General features: G+C 37.4%; 10 protein-coding genes across 10 annotated transcripts; 7 read left to right on the top strand and 3 right to left on the bottom strand.

Annotated features, from left to right (window-relative positions):
* Positions 1-218: 218 nt before the first annotated feature.
* On the top strand, positions 219-1,202 carry FDP41_012129 (uncharacterized protein; the record flags this gene model as incomplete). Its single annotated transcript, XM_044702614.1, has 1 exon — positions 219-1,202. One exon carries the CDS (start codon positions 219-221, stop codon positions 1,200-1,202), a length of 984 nt encoding a protein of 327 aa, XP_044566185.1.
* A 240-nt stretch (positions 1,203-1,442) lies between these two features.
* On the top strand, positions 1,443-4,628 carry FDP41_012128 (uncharacterized protein; the record flags this gene model as incomplete). Its single annotated transcript, XM_044702613.1, has 1 exon — positions 1,443-4,628. The coding sequence occupies one exon, from the start codon at positions 1,443-1,445 to the stop codon at positions 4,626-4,628; it is 3,186 nt and encodes a 1,061-aa protein (XP_044566184.1).
* A 239-nt stretch (positions 4,629-4,867) lies between these two features.
* Positions 4,868-6,710, top strand: FDP41_012127 (uncharacterized protein; the record flags this gene model as incomplete). Its single annotated transcript, XM_044702612.1, has 2 exons — positions 4,868-5,623; positions 5,691-6,710. 2 exons carry the CDS (start codon positions 4,868-4,870, stop codon positions 6,708-6,710), a joined length of 1,776 nt encoding a protein of 591 aa, XP_044566183.1.
* Positions 6,711-7,007: 297 nt separating this feature from the next.
* Positions 7,008-8,306, top strand: FDP41_012126 (uncharacterized protein; the record flags this gene model as incomplete). Its single annotated transcript, XM_044702611.1, has 1 exon — positions 7,008-8,306. One exon carries the CDS (start codon positions 7,008-7,010, stop codon positions 8,304-8,306), a length of 1,299 nt encoding a protein of 432 aa, XP_044566182.1.
* Positions 8,307-8,846: 540 nt separating this feature from the next.
* Positions 8,847-9,392, top strand: FDP41_012125 (uncharacterized protein; the record flags this gene model as incomplete). Its single annotated transcript, XM_044702610.1, has 1 exon — positions 8,847-9,392. One exon carries the CDS (start codon positions 8,847-8,849, stop codon positions 9,390-9,392), a length of 546 nt encoding a protein of 181 aa, XP_044566181.1.
* Positions 9,393-9,510: 118 nt separating this feature from the next.
* On the bottom strand, positions 9,511-10,893 carry FDP41_012124 (uncharacterized protein; the record flags this gene model as incomplete). The annotated part of the gene is made up of 1 exon (XM_044702609.1): positions 9,511-10,893. One exon carries the CDS (start codon positions 10,891-10,893, stop codon positions 9,511-9,513), a length of 1,383 nt encoding a protein of 460 aa, XP_044566180.1.
* A 128-nt stretch (positions 10,894-11,021) lies between these two features.
* On the bottom strand, positions 11,022-12,906 carry FDP41_012123 (uncharacterized protein; the record flags this gene model as incomplete). The annotated part of the gene is made up of 2 exons (XM_044702608.1): positions 11,022-11,653; positions 12,318-12,906. 2 exons carry the CDS (start codon positions 12,904-12,906, stop codon positions 11,022-11,024), a joined length of 1,221 nt encoding a protein of 406 aa, XP_044566179.1.
* Positions 12,907-14,613: 1,707 nt separating this feature from the next.
* FDP41_012122 (uncharacterized protein) lies at positions 14,614-16,239 on the bottom strand (the record flags this gene model as incomplete). The annotated part of the gene is made up of 1 exon (XM_044702607.1): positions 14,614-16,239. One exon carries the CDS (start codon positions 16,237-16,239, stop codon positions 14,614-14,616), a length of 1,626 nt encoding a protein of 541 aa, XP_044566178.1.
* Positions 16,240-16,668: 429 nt separating this feature from the next.
* On the top strand, positions 16,669-17,082 carry FDP41_012121 (uncharacterized protein; the record flags this gene model as incomplete). Its single annotated transcript, XM_044702606.1, has 1 exon — positions 16,669-17,082. One exon carries the CDS (start codon positions 16,669-16,671, stop codon positions 17,080-17,082), a length of 414 nt encoding a protein of 137 aa, XP_044566177.1.
* Positions 17,083-17,102: 20 nt separating this feature from the next.
* On the top strand, positions 17,103-18,000 carry FDP41_012120 (uncharacterized protein; the record flags this gene model as incomplete). The annotated part of the gene is made up of 3 exons (XM_044702605.1): positions 17,103-17,326; positions 17,560-17,707; positions 17,776-18,000. 3 exons carry the CDS (start codon positions 17,103-17,105, stop codon positions 17,998-18,000), a joined length of 597 nt encoding a protein of 198 aa, XP_044566176.1.
* Between the last annotated feature and the right edge of the window lie 51 nt (positions 18,001-18,051).

Genomic DNA, 18,051 nt, shown 5'->3' with positions numbered 1-18,051 from the left:
AGGAGCAAGTGGGTTCCACTCTTGTGGAATTCTTTTGTTTTTCGAAATGAGGAGAATTCTGTGTTTCAGATTGAAAGCGCAACTCTTGAATTTCTAACCACTGAAACCCATCCAACAAAAGTTTGCAATCTCAACAACAAAACAGAACAACAACAACAACACTAATTTCACAACTCGCTCGTTCCGAACTCACACACTGAAGGCAACATGTTGAAAAAATGGAATCATCTTCTTCGACGACCTGCAATACACCACCAACACCAACACCAACGCTCCAACAGAAGTCAAACAACAACGGCTCCGAGTCGGAGAAGAAGAAGAAATTCACAAAACAAGACCTCGAAAAGTTGAAACAATTTTTTGAGTTCAACGACAAGCAAGAAAAACCACTGTTGCTTACTAAATGTTTTGAAGCGTTTGCGAAAGAATACGGATTCACACCGAACCAAGTGAAAGGAAATTTCTACAAGTATATAAGACTTCCGAATCAATCGATGCAGTCATCGGGAAACGAAATTGCCTCTTCTCCACAAAAGAAAAAACAGAAGAAAGAGTTGTTGTCGAATGTCGTCTTGAGTGATGACGTCGATACGGATGATGAGAAATCTTGTTCAACGAGCTCTATCACTACTACTCCTACTAAACCTGTTCATCCTGTCTCTGTCAACAACGACGACCTTCCCACAACTCCAGCCAAACACCACCATTCCAACCTTAACGTGTTCAATCAAGAAAGTTTTTTCATCCCTTGGAAATTCGAAAGCTCAACTGGTCGAATTTATGTATATCGTTATCCCTCACATTTCAAATTCAAAACTGGTGTCCTCAACAAGAAGAAAAAGATGTTCATGATTGAGGTGACCTGTGAGAGTCGAGTGACCATTTCAAATCTTCAGGAAATTGGAGAAGAATTAATGGGTAAGAATATTGTGGAAGTCTCAGAACGTCCCTTAGAGAAGTTTACCATTGTTGAAACTATTGAAAACGATGTCGATCTCTCGACCATGAAATGTGGACCACGTATGTTTAATGGTGAAAGGTTTTACATGGTGTTTATTGAAAAGAAACAGGAAGAAATGATACCTGTGAAGGAAATTGATTGGGAATCACTAGGTGCTAGTAAGCAAAACAACAACCAAAATGGTTCTTTGTTTTTAACCTCACCACAACCGTTATCGTCAGCTTTTAACAGCAAGAATTAATTCTTGACTCCCTGAACCTATTTCGTTTTTGTTTGAAGGTCCAATTTCTTGAAAATAAATTGAGGTAGGTAATTAATTCAAGGTTTTGCAGTGTTTAATACGCACGATTTCTGAATTCAAGTGTTTTTTAACTGTTTGATAGCACAAGAATGTAACAACACAAAATAGATCAAGTTCAATACTTTTTCGGTCAGTTGTCAAATGCATTGAGTCACAGAGTGTCTTGACAGAGGTGAAAAAATGGGACAACCAAGCAGCAGTCTTAGCCATCATCATCATTCTCGCAAACGACAAGGATATCTTGCTAACAACAGCAGTGTCAATGATGATGATGAAGAAACGTTGGAAGAGGATCCTCATTCACGACGTCAAACAATTGTCGACACGCCACACCATTCTTCCGATGACGAAGAAGAAGGAGACAGCAACAACCATCATTACCACCACAACGACCATGATGACACTTGTTCCATTCCATCTTATGCTTCATTACCTTCTTCTTTGGGTCATCCTCTCTTCTCGAAAGGCATGTTTCAGAGTATGACCTCTCAACCTTCCTCTCCGAATCATTACGTAGATACCAAAGATAAAACTACTTGTCGACAACAACAAATCTTCTCCAAGAAGAAGAACACCAGCTCCAACAATAAGAACATTTCTAACAACAATAACAACAATATAAAAAGAGAATTCTCCTCCCCGCGAAAAACACAAGCCGTAGTTTTGGACGAAAAGAAAAATAATGAAACAAGTGCTACGAATGCTTATGGTGCGACTTGCAATCAACAACAACAACAAAATAAATCACGTGCAAGTCATCATCCTGCAAAACATTATTCCATCGGGATTGGAAATGCCATTCATATGAGATTAAAACAGAAAATTGAAGAACATGATGGAAATGTTGGAGAGGAGGAAACTTTTGAAAATCATGAGGAGTATCGTTTGGAAATGATGATCATGACGGAAGAGGACATGGATGAAGATGAGGATGAAAATAATGATGGTGCGAATAACCCTAATAATGATGGCATGAATCGTGAGGAAAATAATGCAATGAGGAACAACCATGCAACAACAAATATGGATTTGAGAAATAATAGTGTTTTCACAACAACATCCACGAATAGTTCCTCAACAACGACGACAAAAAATAATTATTGTGGAGACAAACGTAAGGACTCTTCGCTTACCTATTTACCATCAGATGATGATTTTGACAGTTATAATGGAACATTGACAACATCAGCAGTGATATCTCAACAACAACCATCGAGTGGCTCAAATAATGTCAATAATAATAGTAACAGAACGCAAGTGCACTCAGGTCAATATCAGCATCACAGAAGATCTTCCTCCATTGATTATTCTGCAATTGGAACAGCAAATGTTTCCTCTCATGGAAATCATTATCAATCAAAAATGAAGAGTACCGTGGAGACGACAACATGCTCCTCGACAGGTTCACTAAATGTTGCAAGTTCTGATCGTGTGGCAACCGCTTCAATTTCACCTCCACATCATGCATCGGAATTAATTTCTACATCTCTCGTTCATGAAATGACATTTGTTGAGGAAGAAATGGATCCAAAAGAAGAACGATTGTGGAGTGAAAATGATGAAGAAATTTCTGAACTGTGGAAGGCAATTCCCAAATCCTATCATGCAGGAATTAACAGAGTTTATTTAAAATTGAAAAATAGATTTAAGAACGATATTGACATCACGGATCAACAAATGAGACAAATGGCATGTGACTTGGGATTTTCAAACTTTTTCTATGAATACATGTTTGCTCGGTTAGAGCCCACAGTTTTTGCTTTGTTACATGAGGAATATGTCTTGAAAAAGAAAAAGAATAGAAAGAACATGCGAATGGAAAGATATGCCAATCGGTCAAACATGTCACCGGGAGCTTCTTCAGTAGATCATTCTCAAGAGGATAAGAAAACCTCAGCGGACTCTGTCACGAGTAACAAATTGCCAACAACTGCAACCACCACTAACACAACCACCATTCCTATTGCCTCTAAAAACTCACCACAACAACAACGAATTGTAGAATACAAGACACTATCGTCATCCCCAGTATTACCTCGAACAGAATTATTGAATCGATTATTCAATGATACCGATGAGGTGGAGACAAAGAAACCTGAAGCAGTACGATTACTCTCATCATTCGATGAATATATTAATGTAGATCAAGATATGAAATTCGAAAAAGCAATTAAGGTGAAATTAATTATAACTGAAGTGGGAAAGAGTCCAGGTAGAATTCGAACAGCCGCTTCACCACTCATGAGTCGACTTAAAGTATTCGATCAATTTGGATGGTTTCATACCAGTTTTTCAATTGGAAATCTTCGATTTGATTGGACCAATAGCGGCTATTGTTCTGTCACCACTGTAAAATCTGCCACTTCTCTTCTCGCCATCACATGTCGAGAAATTTGGAGCCTCAGAGAACTTGAGGGTATTTTAAAATTGCTCTCTATTGAAATTTCGAGATGGAATCGAAATTTTACCTACACAAATCTTAAAGGAAGTGTTGAAAAAGAAACTGGAAGTTGTCAAACTTTCACTGTAGAAATGATGAAAGCCATTGGCGTTGCCGATTTAACGTTTGTTGGAAACAGTAGTATACATAATTTTTTGAGAGACCTCTTGCAGAGAGGAAATCCAATCACGAAATTCTCAATTAATGAGGCATTTCGCGAGAAATATTTCAAGCTCATTGATGCAAAAATTGAGCAAGTGAAGATTCAAAATGTTGTTACTTCTTCTGAATTGTTGCTAAATCATATGCCCATCATCACATATCCATCAAGCAATAATAACAACAGCACGGAGACAGACTCCAACCATTCATCCGATACAATAGATGTACTGCAAACATTTGTGCAAAAACAGCAACATCAGTTTGAAGCTAAAAAACAGAAGATGGCTGAAATCAAGCGTTGGGAACATTTCCAATCGTATTATTTTGGACCCAACAAGAAGTATATCATTTTTACGTCACATCGAGAGTTGGATGGTTTTGTACATTGTTTGAAAGAGGTCGATGAAAATTTTAAGGACACACAAGAGTATGGCCTTTTAAATGCATTCGACAGAGGATTTTGGTTGAGATATTCTCATTCTGTATCTATCATGCAACGAATTCAACAACGAAAGAAACAACGAGAGACTGTTCGTTCGAAATTAGGATTTAGAGATCCACTTGCTCTCACCAAAGAAGAACAAGAAGAATATGTTCGAATCAAGAGAGACTTGGAAATTTGTCAGCCACTTGTCACAGGAAATGATTTCAATTGTGCCTTTGGAGATCCAGTTTCCAGTCGATCCTTATTCATTCCAAGCACAAAACGATCAGACGTTCTCGATATTCAACAAGATATTCAAATAGGATCCCTAAAGCTGTAAAATAATGTATCTTTGTGAATCTGCATGTTGTAAAACAATATATTTTACTTTACTTGCCAGTTCTCTCATTATTCACAGGATGTGTAAAGACATTATTATTTCCATCTTCCAAGTTTCAATATTAATTTTATTAAAAAATTTTATTGAAAGTTTGATTGACCCCAAGTGGGATCGGTCATCCATTTCGTTTAGTTGTCAAATAATCTTGAAAGAAGACAGTGTGAGAATTTTATTAAAAAATGCACGACCAAGCAGCCACTCCTTTCCTTTTCAATGAATTCAATGATCATCATCGGGATGTTCCGAGGAGTGCCGAAGAGGAGGAAACTCCATCCACAATTTCTAAAACAACAAACAATTCAGCAGCATCAATGAATCACACCGAAACGATACATCATGATCAATCAGTGAATTCAATGAAACACCATGACGATGAGCCTCACAACACTTCTCAACACAAGAAAAAAAGAAAACAAGTGGAAATGGTATTCATGAATCAATCCGTTATTTACAACTCGGAAGGTAAAAAACAAAGAAACAAGACCATCTATTCTTCCGATCATCCAAAGGTATTGGAAAGAAAAGATCAAATATTACCTTTTAAATTTTCTGTGGGACAGACCATTCATGTCAGTTTGCGAGAATATAAATCGGAGAAGAGTATTTCTCATTTTGATAAGATTACAGTGGAACATTTGGGATATACAAATTTCAATAATATGGATGCCTCTAAAACGACAGCTATTGATTTTGTCAATGTTGTTGCATTTAAGAGAAAATCCAATGATTCGAGGATATTGTGGATTTATGAACAAGTTCTGTTGGATCAAATAGCGGGCTCAACCTTGTTAAATTGCTCGCCCTTGAAAAGAAAGTTGGATTCCATGAACGAGAGTGATGACGGGGATGCAGCATGCTCAACGAGCGAGGATCGTATGAGTTCACGAAGCAGCAGTAATCTTGACGAAGAATCGACCAAGTACTCGTCGATGCAAGTCATGGCTGCTAATCCTATGGATAATGTCTTCGTTGTCGTCTCTGTTGATGTCAACAAACCATCAGCAAATGTACATGCATCAAGAAGAGTATGGAAAAAAGACCAAACTTGAATCACAATTTGGCCATGTGAACTTGATTTCTGTTGATCCAGAAGATGCTCCTTCCAAAAAACCAACCTTATTCCAACTTTCTATTCAAATTGCTGAAAGCCAGCCCTATCACTTATTTCACCCTTTGGTCAAACATTTCTCCATTGATTTTGTGGCACTGCATGAGAATGTAGCGTTTCAAGCCGGAGTCATTAATGTACAGCCTGTTTTTTCATATGAAAATATGGCAAATAACACGATCATGACCAAAGACTTTATAATTTATGGCAAGACGCCTCTCATCAGCAATTATGACAACATTAACACGTTTGTCAAGCTCACTATCGACAATGAAATGTTTTTCACACGAAGCGACCAGAGTTATTTGAACTTTTATTTTTATGGAGAGGATAAAAGAATGAAGAGTGCTCAAATTATTCAAAATCCAAACAAGACATCGGAAGGATGCCAACACTATTCTTCAAATACTAGCACACAAGCGAGTAGCAACCGTGTGCACCAAGAAAACCCAACTGTGAATGACCTTGTGTTGTTTGAATTTGATGGAAACGAGTTTTTATTTGAGAGTGACCTGAATCAATGCAACACCAGGAATAACAGTTGCATGTTAATGTATGAACGATTTGAGAGACACTCACAGCAAGTGGGGTGTGAAGAAGCTATCAAAACTCTGCTGCACATTCAGGACGCGTTTGGATTCACTCTGGTCATGCATTTTGCAGCAAGAAACATGGTCGAAGAGCTCAAGCTATGCATCGATTGGAAGGCCAATATTCACCAAAAAGACATGATGGGAAGAAATGCAATGTTTTGGGCATTACACTTCAAAGCAGAGAACACACATGAAATGTTAGCCAAGCACATTGAACGACAGCATGCTCAGAGAGACATCAATCAAATCGTGCTCTCAAACCAAATTCGACGTGGACTCTACACTGCTTCCTCACGAATGGAAAGGAATATGAAATTTTAAATAATTTTCTTGAGATGTTGAACGATATGGATGATCCATCTCTCTATTGATATTTGGTCACTTGTTTCATGTAATGATGGACTCTATGTTGTGCCTCAAGAAAAAAGATTATTTTCACCATCATTCGGAATATTTTCAACTTTTCATGGACTTGAGCATGCTTTGCTCTTGAAAGTGTTACATGTTGAAGAGACAAACGCAGAGGTTATGTCATTTGGAGACTTCCAATTTAAGCCTTCAATACTACTTCTAATACTTAACAAATAATGAATCCAAACAAATAATACATAAAAAAATATGAATCACCGATTAGCCTCTCAACTTCCTCATCTGATTCGTTTCAATTTTCCTCCACTCAAGTATGCCTTTGCGTATGGTTCAGCGGTGTTCAAGCAAAAAGGAAATGAAAAATTACATGATGATTTTGATAAGATTTTGATGAGTCATTCAACAACGTTAAAAGAAGAAGGAACTTCCGAAGTTGTGATGGAAACACCACCACCATCAGTATTGAAGATGCATGATCGGAAAAAGTTAATGGTCGATATGGTGTTTGTAGTTTCAGATTCTTATGAATGGCATAAACAAAATTTATTGCTGAATCCTGAACATTATTCGTGGTTCATGAGAGTGATGGGGCCTAAAGTGATTTCACTATTACAAGAACGATTCGGTGCAAAAATTTACTATAACACAATGGTTGAATTGAAAGAGAGCCATAGTGTAACATCTCCATATTTATTTAAGTATGGTGTTATTAAGGCTCAAGATCTGATTGATGATTTAAATCATTGGGAGACTCTTTATGTTTCTGGAAGGTTGCAAAAACCTACCTTTGAAATTGATGTGACCAATCCGTTGACCAGGACCCAAAAAACCTCGCAACAAACACCTCCACCTGGAACTTCAACTAACTCTACATTGACACAAACACCTCCATACACTCTACAAAAGCCAATTGATTGGCATGGTGAAATTTTAAAAGCACAAGAAATCAATTTAGAACATGCATTATTTGTCTCTTTGAGAATGATGATCAATGATTTAAAGATAACCAATGCCATTTCACCAGAGAGTGGTGATGTACAATACATCAAAATTAATTTATTCGATTTATTTGTGAGAATTGCTTCAATCTCATATCAGGGAGATGTTCGAATGAAAATTAAGGGAGCAGAAAATGTAAATAAGGTATTTAACATTGTCACCACCAATTACGATCTGTTCATCAAACTGTACAAACCCATTTTGGACAAGAATGGCATGGAAATCAAGAAGGAAGCACATAAGTCAAGCATCAATACCATGTCGACAACTCCAAGTTATTATGACTTCATTGAAATTTCTAACGAGCAAATCAAGAACGTCATTGAAAAAAGACCCCTACCTTCTGCCATGACCAAATTCATTCAATCCAAACAAACTCCTTCAACATCCTCAACAATGATCACTAATGCACAATTCGAGAATGCAATCTCTCAAATAGTCTCTCGATCCAGCACTTCTCAAACTCTCAAGGGTATTCTTTCTGCAGGTTTCACAAAGAGTGTCATGTATGTTTGGGAGAAGATCAAGAAAGGAATGCAAAAGCATTAAAATCCAGATTCCAATATACAATTACAAGATCTGCATCATGATTGTAAAGCTTTATCCGTAAATTACACAACTACGGATTTTTTGGATTTTAGGATAATTACAAGAGACTCAGGTTGAAAGCTGTTGTTGCGTAAAAGACAATAGCAAGTGCTCATTGTCACAATCACATGATGATCCGGTTCCAAGTGACTGGCATGGCCACTACCAAATCAAACCTCGGGCTCAAAACAGGGAATTTTCGCATATCTTCCGAAGATGCATCAACACCTCGACTACCGTTGTTGATCTCTCTCACCCACGACCTCATTGTAAAAGTCTCTCATCATCCGATTACAATTAACGTGAAAGGAGCAGCACCAATCGCCTGTTGTGCGTAAGTTCATCCAATACAACAACAACAAGGACTTGATCATCAACATCCGGATGACAAGTTGGAATCGAAAGCGAGTTAAATTCCGTGTTTGCTTCTCTATTGCTCTCACACAACAACAAGAAAAAAATCATTTCACACACAACACACACCAATCAAACACACACAAAATGATCACTGTCCCACACGTCGTCAATCTCAACCTCACTGGTCAATGGAGAGAAAATGGTGGTAGAGTCTGGCACTGCACTCAAAATGGACATCACTTCACATGGACTCAAGAAGGTACTGGAAGAGTTGCCACTGGTATTGCTGTTCCAAAGGTTAACTCCTCTGAATTTGCTGTTGTTTTGACTTTTGACAACACTGTTCACTGGTTGTTGAAGCCATCTCCTGATCACAATCAATTGCACGGACCAAGTGATACTTTCACCAGAGTCTTCCCATTGGTTGCTGAAGCTCCATTCGGTGGATACCAAGAAAAGAGTGGAAAGGTTTGGCAAGTGACTGCATCAAGCCCAACTTCTTTCGTTTTGCACAATCAACAAGATGGTAGAAATGCTGATGGTTACTTCTCAAGAGATCCATCCTCTGGAATGTACACTGTTTTCATTAACTTCCACAACAATGGACAAGATCACTTGTTGAAGGTTGTTACTAACAATTTGGCTTCTTTGCCATTGAGCAATGGTGATGTCTTTACCAAGATTTATTAATTTGTTTGTTGATCATGTTTTGATTGATCGTTTCATCCGATCACGCAATATTTAATTGTGGTCTTGTTGATGATGTGAATTGATGTTAATACACACAATTTATTTCATGTCCACGACACTATTTAAATGATACAACTTTTGCTTTGGCAATCTTCTTACTTTTCGTTTCAAAAGTTCGAGAACTGATATTGCTTCGCTGTTGAACGTTCGCACACCACATGGCATTCACGACCTTACTGCCCACTTGTTGATATCGATCATTGCTTGTCATTTCCTCGAGACATTCCCTCAAGTCGCGAATCAGTGCCTGACAAAACGTTTCTCGGTTTGAAGGACTTGTTTGAATTTGACCAATAACATTCCCTAACAAATTTCTTGCATTTTCCAATCCATTATTGTCTGCATAATTACGAGCTTGCTGCAAGGCATTAGCTGCAGCAATTCTATTTCGTTGCATGTCAATTAATGTGAGAGAAGAATTGTTTTCAATTGTACTATTCTTGGTTTGTTCACTTCTTGAGACAAATGTCTCGCAAACAAGGAATTCCTTGTCTGCTTTCTCAACATTGAAATATTCAAGAGTGACAGTAACTAATTCTTGTTTTTCAATAGGTGATCTCAACATTGGAAGTTGCATTTCAAATAAAATGTCACGTTGTTCTTCTGCATAAATATCACCAAGTTTAACATGAATTTCCTTGTTAGGGTCAATAACTTGCTGCTTGTATCCTCCTTGATTAAGGATTACTCCTTTCAAAATGACACCATTATCTCCTGTGCAACGAATTTTCAATGTTATATTTTGTGCAAAAACAGTTAACAATCCTCCTAGGCAATCCGAAAATGCTTGAGGAATTTCGTCCTCTTTCTTAATATAATAATACAAGCCTCCACCAGATTGACTCAAAGCAACCAAACAATTCGATGAATGTTCTTCACCAAATCCAAATGTAAACAGCGAACATGAGCTTTTCTGGATGCACTTTTCAATCATTTGAACCAACTTTTCTTGTGACATTATTCCTTTCGTTGGTAAACCATCCGTAAATAGCAAAATAGAAGAAATGGTTGCAATTTGTGTTCGTTGAGACATGATATCAAATGCTTCCAACAAGGCTCCCGAAATATTAGTACATGATCCAGCCTTGATGGATCCAATGGCATGATGAGCCTTTGTTTTTCCAATCTTGTCCATCTGAGTCAGTGGCAAACAAGTATTCACGTCGCTATCAAACTCTACAATACAAATCCGATCATGAGGCTTCATCTGATCCACCATAAATAAGAGAGAAGTTTTCAAGAGTTCTAATTTAGATCCTTCCATGGATCCACTCTTATCAATCACACAACAGAGATCAATAGGAGCCCGAGATTGAAATTCTTGACTTTCAAAGGCTGGAGCGGTGATGCTGGCCATTCCAATCATACTTGCACAGGGGTCCGAGAATTTGACTTGATCATATTCAAGCTTACAGACAAGAGAAAGAGGTGGAATGTACATGACGTTTAGATCTTAAGGAGTTGGTTGTTGTTGTTGTTTTGTTGGTAATAAGTGAATGTGAATTTTAAATTGGTTGAGAATTTTTTTTAAGAACTTGGTTTTTGAGAGTACTTTGAATAAATACTCCATCATGGAATGAACTTGGAACAAGCTACTTTTGGTTTTGAAACAGTGTGCTTGACATTCAAATAAGTCAATCTCTTCATATGTTCACTGTTGGCAATGTACTTCATTCCTTCATCACCAATATTATTGTCAAACAGTTTCAAAGAAGTCACCATCTTAGTACATTCGCTATTGACAATATATTTCACCCCTTCATCACCAACATCATTACCACACAGATTCAAACTAGTCAAATTGGCCCAATACAAGTGGTCGAACATATATTTGACTCCTACGATGCCAATTTTGTTGCGCCTTACATCCAAATCAGTTACTTTCCAGTGTTCTCCATTGACAATATACTTTACACCTTCGCCATCAATATCTGTATTCTTCAGCTCCAAAGAAGTCAAATTCTTCATATTAATACTAGTGGCAAGATATTTCACTCCAGTATTGCCAATTCGATTGTCTTCCAGTTTCAAAGAGGCCAAAATTTTCAACCATTCACTGTTTACAATATATTTCACTCCTTCTCCATTGATTCTACATCCACCCAACCCCAAGTATGTCAAATTCTTTACATTTTCACTAGAAGCTAAACATTTCAGTCCTTCGTTGTCAATCTTTTTTGCGTACGGGGATCCACTCAAATCTAATGCAGTCAAATTATTCAAAAAATCACTTGTAGCAATATGTTCGACACCCAGGTTCAGGTAAGTCAAATTCTTTATGTATTCACTATTCGCCAAATACTACACTCCTTTGTCTCTTATACCATTGTAGGCCAAGTTCAAAGAAGTTAAATTTTTCAAAAATACACTTTTGGCGATATATCGGGCACCGTTAATGAGAACCCTACTTCTAGAGATCTGTAAAGAAGTCAAATTCTTCATGTATTCACTCTCTACAATATACTTAATACAATCGTTGTTTATAGGACCATCCCAAACATCCACTGGACTACCGAGAGCCAAATGGGTAATGTTCTTTAAACATTCACAATTAGCAAAATGGTAGAACCGCTCAAGGAGCTTAATAGAACGAAATGGGTCGAATGGAAAGGATAACGAGAGAGGAATTTGAAATGATATTTCCCTCCACTGTTTTGAAATTTTCATACAAATTCGAATATGATGAACAACGAATCAAAGAATTTGATGATTTCAAAAATGATGTCATCAATAAAGAGTATATTCCTGTTGTTGCAATGAATCGGGGTGGAACGATTTGTTTCAATGATATTTGCTGGTGATGTTGTTTCAATGATAGTATCGACCACAGGAGAGATTTTTCTCTTTTTTCACCCCACAACCAACCTAAAAAGGACATTTTTTTTAATAATCTTCTTTGACATATATGTTTATTTTTCTTTTCTCTGTTCTCTTTGGTGATCACTTTAGCTTTTTCAAAAACACTTCTTGATGAAGGCATCATTAAACAAGGATACAAAGCTTTATCTACGATCACCTTGTCTATTAAGTTGATAGAAGTATGCTCCCTTGGATTATATTCGTCATTTCTATCACACCAAACAAGTTCAAGATGTTTGTCACAAACCATCATGTCTGTCAAAAATGTGACCACCCTCTCACTCAATTCTTGTAATTTGATGAGTATCTTCTCTTCTAAAACGGAGCGCCGCAGTTCCAATTGTATTTGAGCAGTTAACCCTTGTTGTGTGTTTTCGATTAGTTGCTTTCTGATTCTTTCATCTGACTTTATGATTTGACCAATTTTATCATCCTCCAGTTCACCGTTTACATAATTTCTTATCATAGGAAGCAGCTCTTTAAAAACACTTGTGGAAAGAGTAATTTCTAACTGAAGCTCATCCTCTTCTGAGATGTCAAACTCTGTCACAAACAACTCAAGATCAGATTTGACTTTCACAGATGACGAGTGCATGATTGGTAGCAATTCTTAATTTAAGAATCTGGTTATTGAGATCTTCGTTTTGCGTTTCTAATTCTTTTCTTGAGAGAATCCATTGTTCTTTTTAAGACAAAAATTCCATTTCCAATCGGGTCTTCTCTTCTGTGAATTGTCTTTGTAGATTTATGATTTTCTTTTCTAATGTTGCAATTTTTTCACTCTGTTGCTGTTCCATCTGAATTTTTAGTGTTAATTTTTCTTGCTTGAACTGATTTTCTAATTTCGACTGTTCTTGTGGGAGTTGTTATTTTTTCAATAATTAAAGAATTATTAATTTATGTTGTTGTTCGAGCAATTTTCAAATGAGCAGTGCTCAAATGAAAAGCACCCTTTAAAATTAAAGTTTTTGAAATGAAAATTCTCAAAATAATAACCGGAAGGGTCAAGTAAGAAGTTTGCCAGCGTCTTTCCGACAAGTGTGATGATCATCATTACCGCTCGGAACAAAGTGTAAACGAGTACATCATAGACTTGTTTAATATTGCGGTGGATAGGATGAAAGAAATTAACCAAACACGCTTTTCGATAAGTAAATTGTCCAAATTCGAGAAGCTGTGATTTAAATAAAACCGTTGTGTTCTTGGTGCTTCTCTGCACTTTTAATATCTTCTTCTGAAATGTTGATATACTCCGTAGGCTGGTCTACAGACTTACTACAGGAAGCAACATCTTCGTTCGCGTTCTTTTCTTTGAGTTCGCTGTCTTCATACTTTTTTATCAATCCGCCGATGATCATCGTTTTGGATGGTTTATCACACTCTCTTTTATATTCATCGAAACTACACAAAACCTCATCAACAAAAATAGTGTCAATGCTCTGTTTGTACCATCCACAAAAACCAATAAATTTATCCTTTGTACCCATGTGAAAACCAACTCTCACCAATCCATGCACATGAGATCCGCCATTTGTTTCGGCTTAAACTTGGTTTTTTAATGGTTTGCAATAGTTTTTTCATCTCTTCCATAAATTCAATTTATTGGTTTGGTGAGAGTTGGTTTCTGTTATTGACATTTTTTAAAGCAGACGACGAATGCAACAACAATCAGCTTCAATCGGAAAGAAAAATAATTAAAAATGCTCATGCGTGGTCTCTCGAACTGATTTTCTAATTTCGACTTTTCTTGTGGCAGTTGCTGTGTTTTTCAATAATTAACGAATTATTAATTTATTTACGGAAAACAGTTAAACATCAAGTCATGTGAGTAAACATATCATCAAAAAAAAACGCCTCATTACAAAATCACCACTTTTCATTTGAGCATCTGCAATAATGGTAGATCTATTGGGTCCTTTCCCCTCCATGTGTGCAAGATCCATGCTTGGTTCGTTTTGTTCAAAGTGTTGATTTAAATAAATCGATGGCAATCGGTCTCTAGTACCATTACCCTACTGTCTAAACTCCGTCCACATAACCAAGATTGATCTAATGTACTGCTTGTACTGTTGAACAGAGCCCAAGTGAGGGTATGTTGTTATTCGAGTCATCTGTTGAACTTGTGCTGTGGAATCCATTACAATCGTCACTTTCCAAAAAAATCCATCAAAAAAAAGGACTCAACAACATACTATGACAGTTTGCACCAATTTTTTGTTTCGTTTGGCATCCAATACTATAATAAATTAAGTTTAATTTCAAGACAAGTTGATGAAAGTGCTACACTTTTTGTCCTGCTCGTTTACTTTCTTGCACGTTGTTGCAAGAATTCAACAACAGCACGTGTTGGTCGTCCAGTGTAACCAACCTTTGTTTTGGTAACAGCAGCAATATCAAGGTGAGCCCATTGTTTCACCTTAGAGAAATCAACAAATTCGCTAAGGAATGTAGCAGCTGTGCAAGAACCTCCTGGTCTACCACCAATATTGTTGTAATCAGAGACATCTGATTTCATTTGTTCCAAGTAATCTTCTCTAAAGATTGGTAATCTCCACAAATAATCACTGGTTTGGAAGCTTGCCTTTTCCAATTCCTCTACCAAAGGTGAGGAATTGCTAAACACAGCAGCAGTGACATGGCTGAGTGCAATAATTACGGCACCAGTCAATGTTGCCATATCAATAAGAGTTTGTGGTTTCTTCTCGCTCAAATAACACAAACCATCAGCCAAAATCAAACGACCTTCAGCATCAGTATTGTCAACCTCAATGGTCTTGCCATTCATGGCAGTGACAACATCTCCTGGCTTGGTTGCACATCCACTTGGCATGTTCTCACAGAGCATTGCGACAGTGATCATGTTGAGCGGGAGATCTAATTCCAAAGCTGCCAAAGTGGAGCAGATGGCACATGAGGAGCCTCCCATATCACCTTTCATTTCCTTCATTCCTTCACCTGGCTTCAATGAGATACCTCCAGAATCAAAAGTAATGCCTTTACCAAGGAGAGCAATTTCAAACTCATCTTCCTTCTTGGACTTGTCATTGACATAGATCAATTCCAGAACTCTGGCAGGAGCTTCTGTGCCGGCAGTCACACTCAAGAATGAGCCCATACCCTTTTCCTTGGCCCAATCTTCATCATAGACATTAATCTTGAACTTACTAGAGACAGCTTCAGGTGACGCAAATAATGTGTACTTTTCAACCTTCAACTTGATTAATTCGCAATATTTGATTGGTGTCAAGTAATTGGCAGGCAATTCAATCAAGTATCGTGAGAACAATTGATAAGCACCAGTAACAATACCAGTCTTGAAATCCTTTTCATTCTGTTCTCCCAAACCTGGAACAAGTTTGATCGAATTCAAGAGGAAACCATCCTTTCCAAAGATTGGTTGCAAGAACTTTTCATAATTCAAATCAAACTTCCAAGCACCCAAAGCAGCGCCTTCTGCAACGGCTTGAGCATGTCCATGGAAGTCATCAAAATGGAAAACAACATTCTCCTCCTTCTTTTCCTTCTTCAAGGCCTCCACGATTTTAGTGATTTCAGCTCGGACACTCTTTCCGACTTGAACAAACTCAGCATCACCTACAACCTGAGCACTGTATTGAGTCGTAACTCCCATAGCAACAGCGTTCTCTTCTGGCTTTTGTTCCTTCTTTGCCAATCCAACAAAAACAACTCTTTGAATGGAATCTCTCAGAGCAAAGCCTTGTTCAAAGACATCATCAACCGAATTGAAAACAGAAACATCCAATGATCTTGTCTGTCCGATCCATGTATTTCCTTGAACGAATTTATTGCTTTGGAATTTGGAAGCAATCACGGTTTGTGCTGATCTTGAAAGCTTACCATCGGTGCCAAAAACACCGAGCACGAGGACGTTGAACGGAGTGGTGATGGCAGTGGTCGCAGTGGACATTTTTTTTGGAGTGTGTGTTGTATTAATTTCGGAGAAGATCTTTAAACAATTGGGACTCAAGTTGGGAGTCCTCTTTTGTTCTTTTCACTGTGAGATTCTCGGTAAGGCGAATGATCGAAGCTTTTGAAGTGTCAATCATGAAATGTATATTCCATGAATTAGACTGAGGTTCAACGCTGTGATTCGATTATTCATGAAATTGCATTTTTTAAATGCAATGTTAAATGCAATGTAATGTTTGAACTCTTGATCGATTTTACATTTCTTCTCTATCATAATCCTTCCGAAACTTTCTTTTTTCGATCCATATTGGTCTATGAGTTCTGACTAACTCAGAATGGATTCAATCCATGATCATGAAATCTGGAAAACCTTTGGGATTTTCAAATGTCTTTGCAGTGGTGGCCAAAACGTCAGAAATCATTTCACATGTTTCATCTTTGTCATCTTCCAACAAAGCCATTGAATGGATTGCTGAATATGAACCAAGATTCAAAAGAACATGGTGAGACATTTCACACTTCCAATTCGAATGTGGATGAGAATGACAGCAATAATAACATGATTCAGGTCATTATTACCATTCAGCCATCTCTTGATGCCATTCTCGTCAATCAAGAACTCGAAGAAGCTCATCTCATTGCCAATGAATTGAATTCCAAACTCACAGAATGGTTTTCCAAACAAGCACAACCATGGAACAACAACCAGAAGGAAAATAATCCTTCAATGATTTCTAGAATTCGAGTCTCTTCAAAGGATAAACTAGAAATGAGTTTCTCTCCACTCGTGGCTCATCATGGGGGTGAAATATTGAAAGAAAACATGACTATCAATGGATGAATAAGAAATCGAGTGTCATGATGCAAGGATTTGGTCCATCTCCAAGTGTGGGAATGTCTGCAACTCCGTTCTATGACATGGGAATTTTAGGAAATGGACAAATTGTCGGACTCGCAGATTCTGGAATTGATTGGGACAATTGTTTATTTAGAGATGCAAACAATCCCATTGTGAAAACCAACAGTATCAACATGAATCATCGATGGACAAGACGGAGTGGAAGGGCATGGAACTCACGTAGCAGGTTCGATTTGTGGAAGTATTCAAAATTTGGCTTTCAATTCGACTGCTAATCCAACCAATGAATACCATGGAAATCCAAGAAGTTTATTTCCGACCTCCTTACAAATTACATTTTTAAACCTGCTTTTGATAATGGAGCAAGAATATTTTCAAATCCATGGGGCATCGGTCCTAATAAGTTTTTAGTTACGATTGTAAAGATTGTGTGTGGATTATTCCATTCAATGGTTTTAGTCCTGTGCAAAGTGTGACAGACGACACTTGTCGAGCTTTGTTTGGAAGCGAGAATTGTTGCTCTATTTATAATCAACATACTTCTGAATGTCAAGATGTGGATCAAACATTGTGGGATTATCAAGATAGCGTCATTCTTTTTGCACAGGTAAGTGTGAAAGTTTTGAAAATAGGCTAAACCCATTTGATGTTCATGTTTCTTTTTATCTATTTAAGGGAAATTCAGGAACAATGTCTTCGAAAGGAAATGTTGGATCTCCTGCAACTGCAAAGAATTCAATTGCTGTGGGTGCAAGTATGACTTCAAATTCTGCATTCCAGGAATCAGTGTATTATGAAGATTTTAAAAGCATCATTCAATATGCTAACTTTTCATTCTCAACTCCTGATGAATGTTGCGTCTATACTGGAAGAAATCAAGAGGTTATTCTTTTTTTTTGAACAACATGATTCAATACAGGGTTGAAAATTCACAGTTCGAGCGGTCTGTTG

This window comes from Naegleria fowleri (genome assembly GCF_008403515.1).
Source record: "Naegleria fowleri strain ATCC 30894 chromosome Unknown tig13, whole genome shotgun sequence".
NCBI classification, from domain to species: domain Eukaryota; phylum Heterolobosea; class Eutetramitea; order Acrasida; family Naegleriidae; genus Naegleria; species Naegleria fowleri.
The sequence above is the reverse complement of the archived record's forward strand: the minus strand, read 5'-3'. Positions and strand labels throughout refer to the sequence as shown.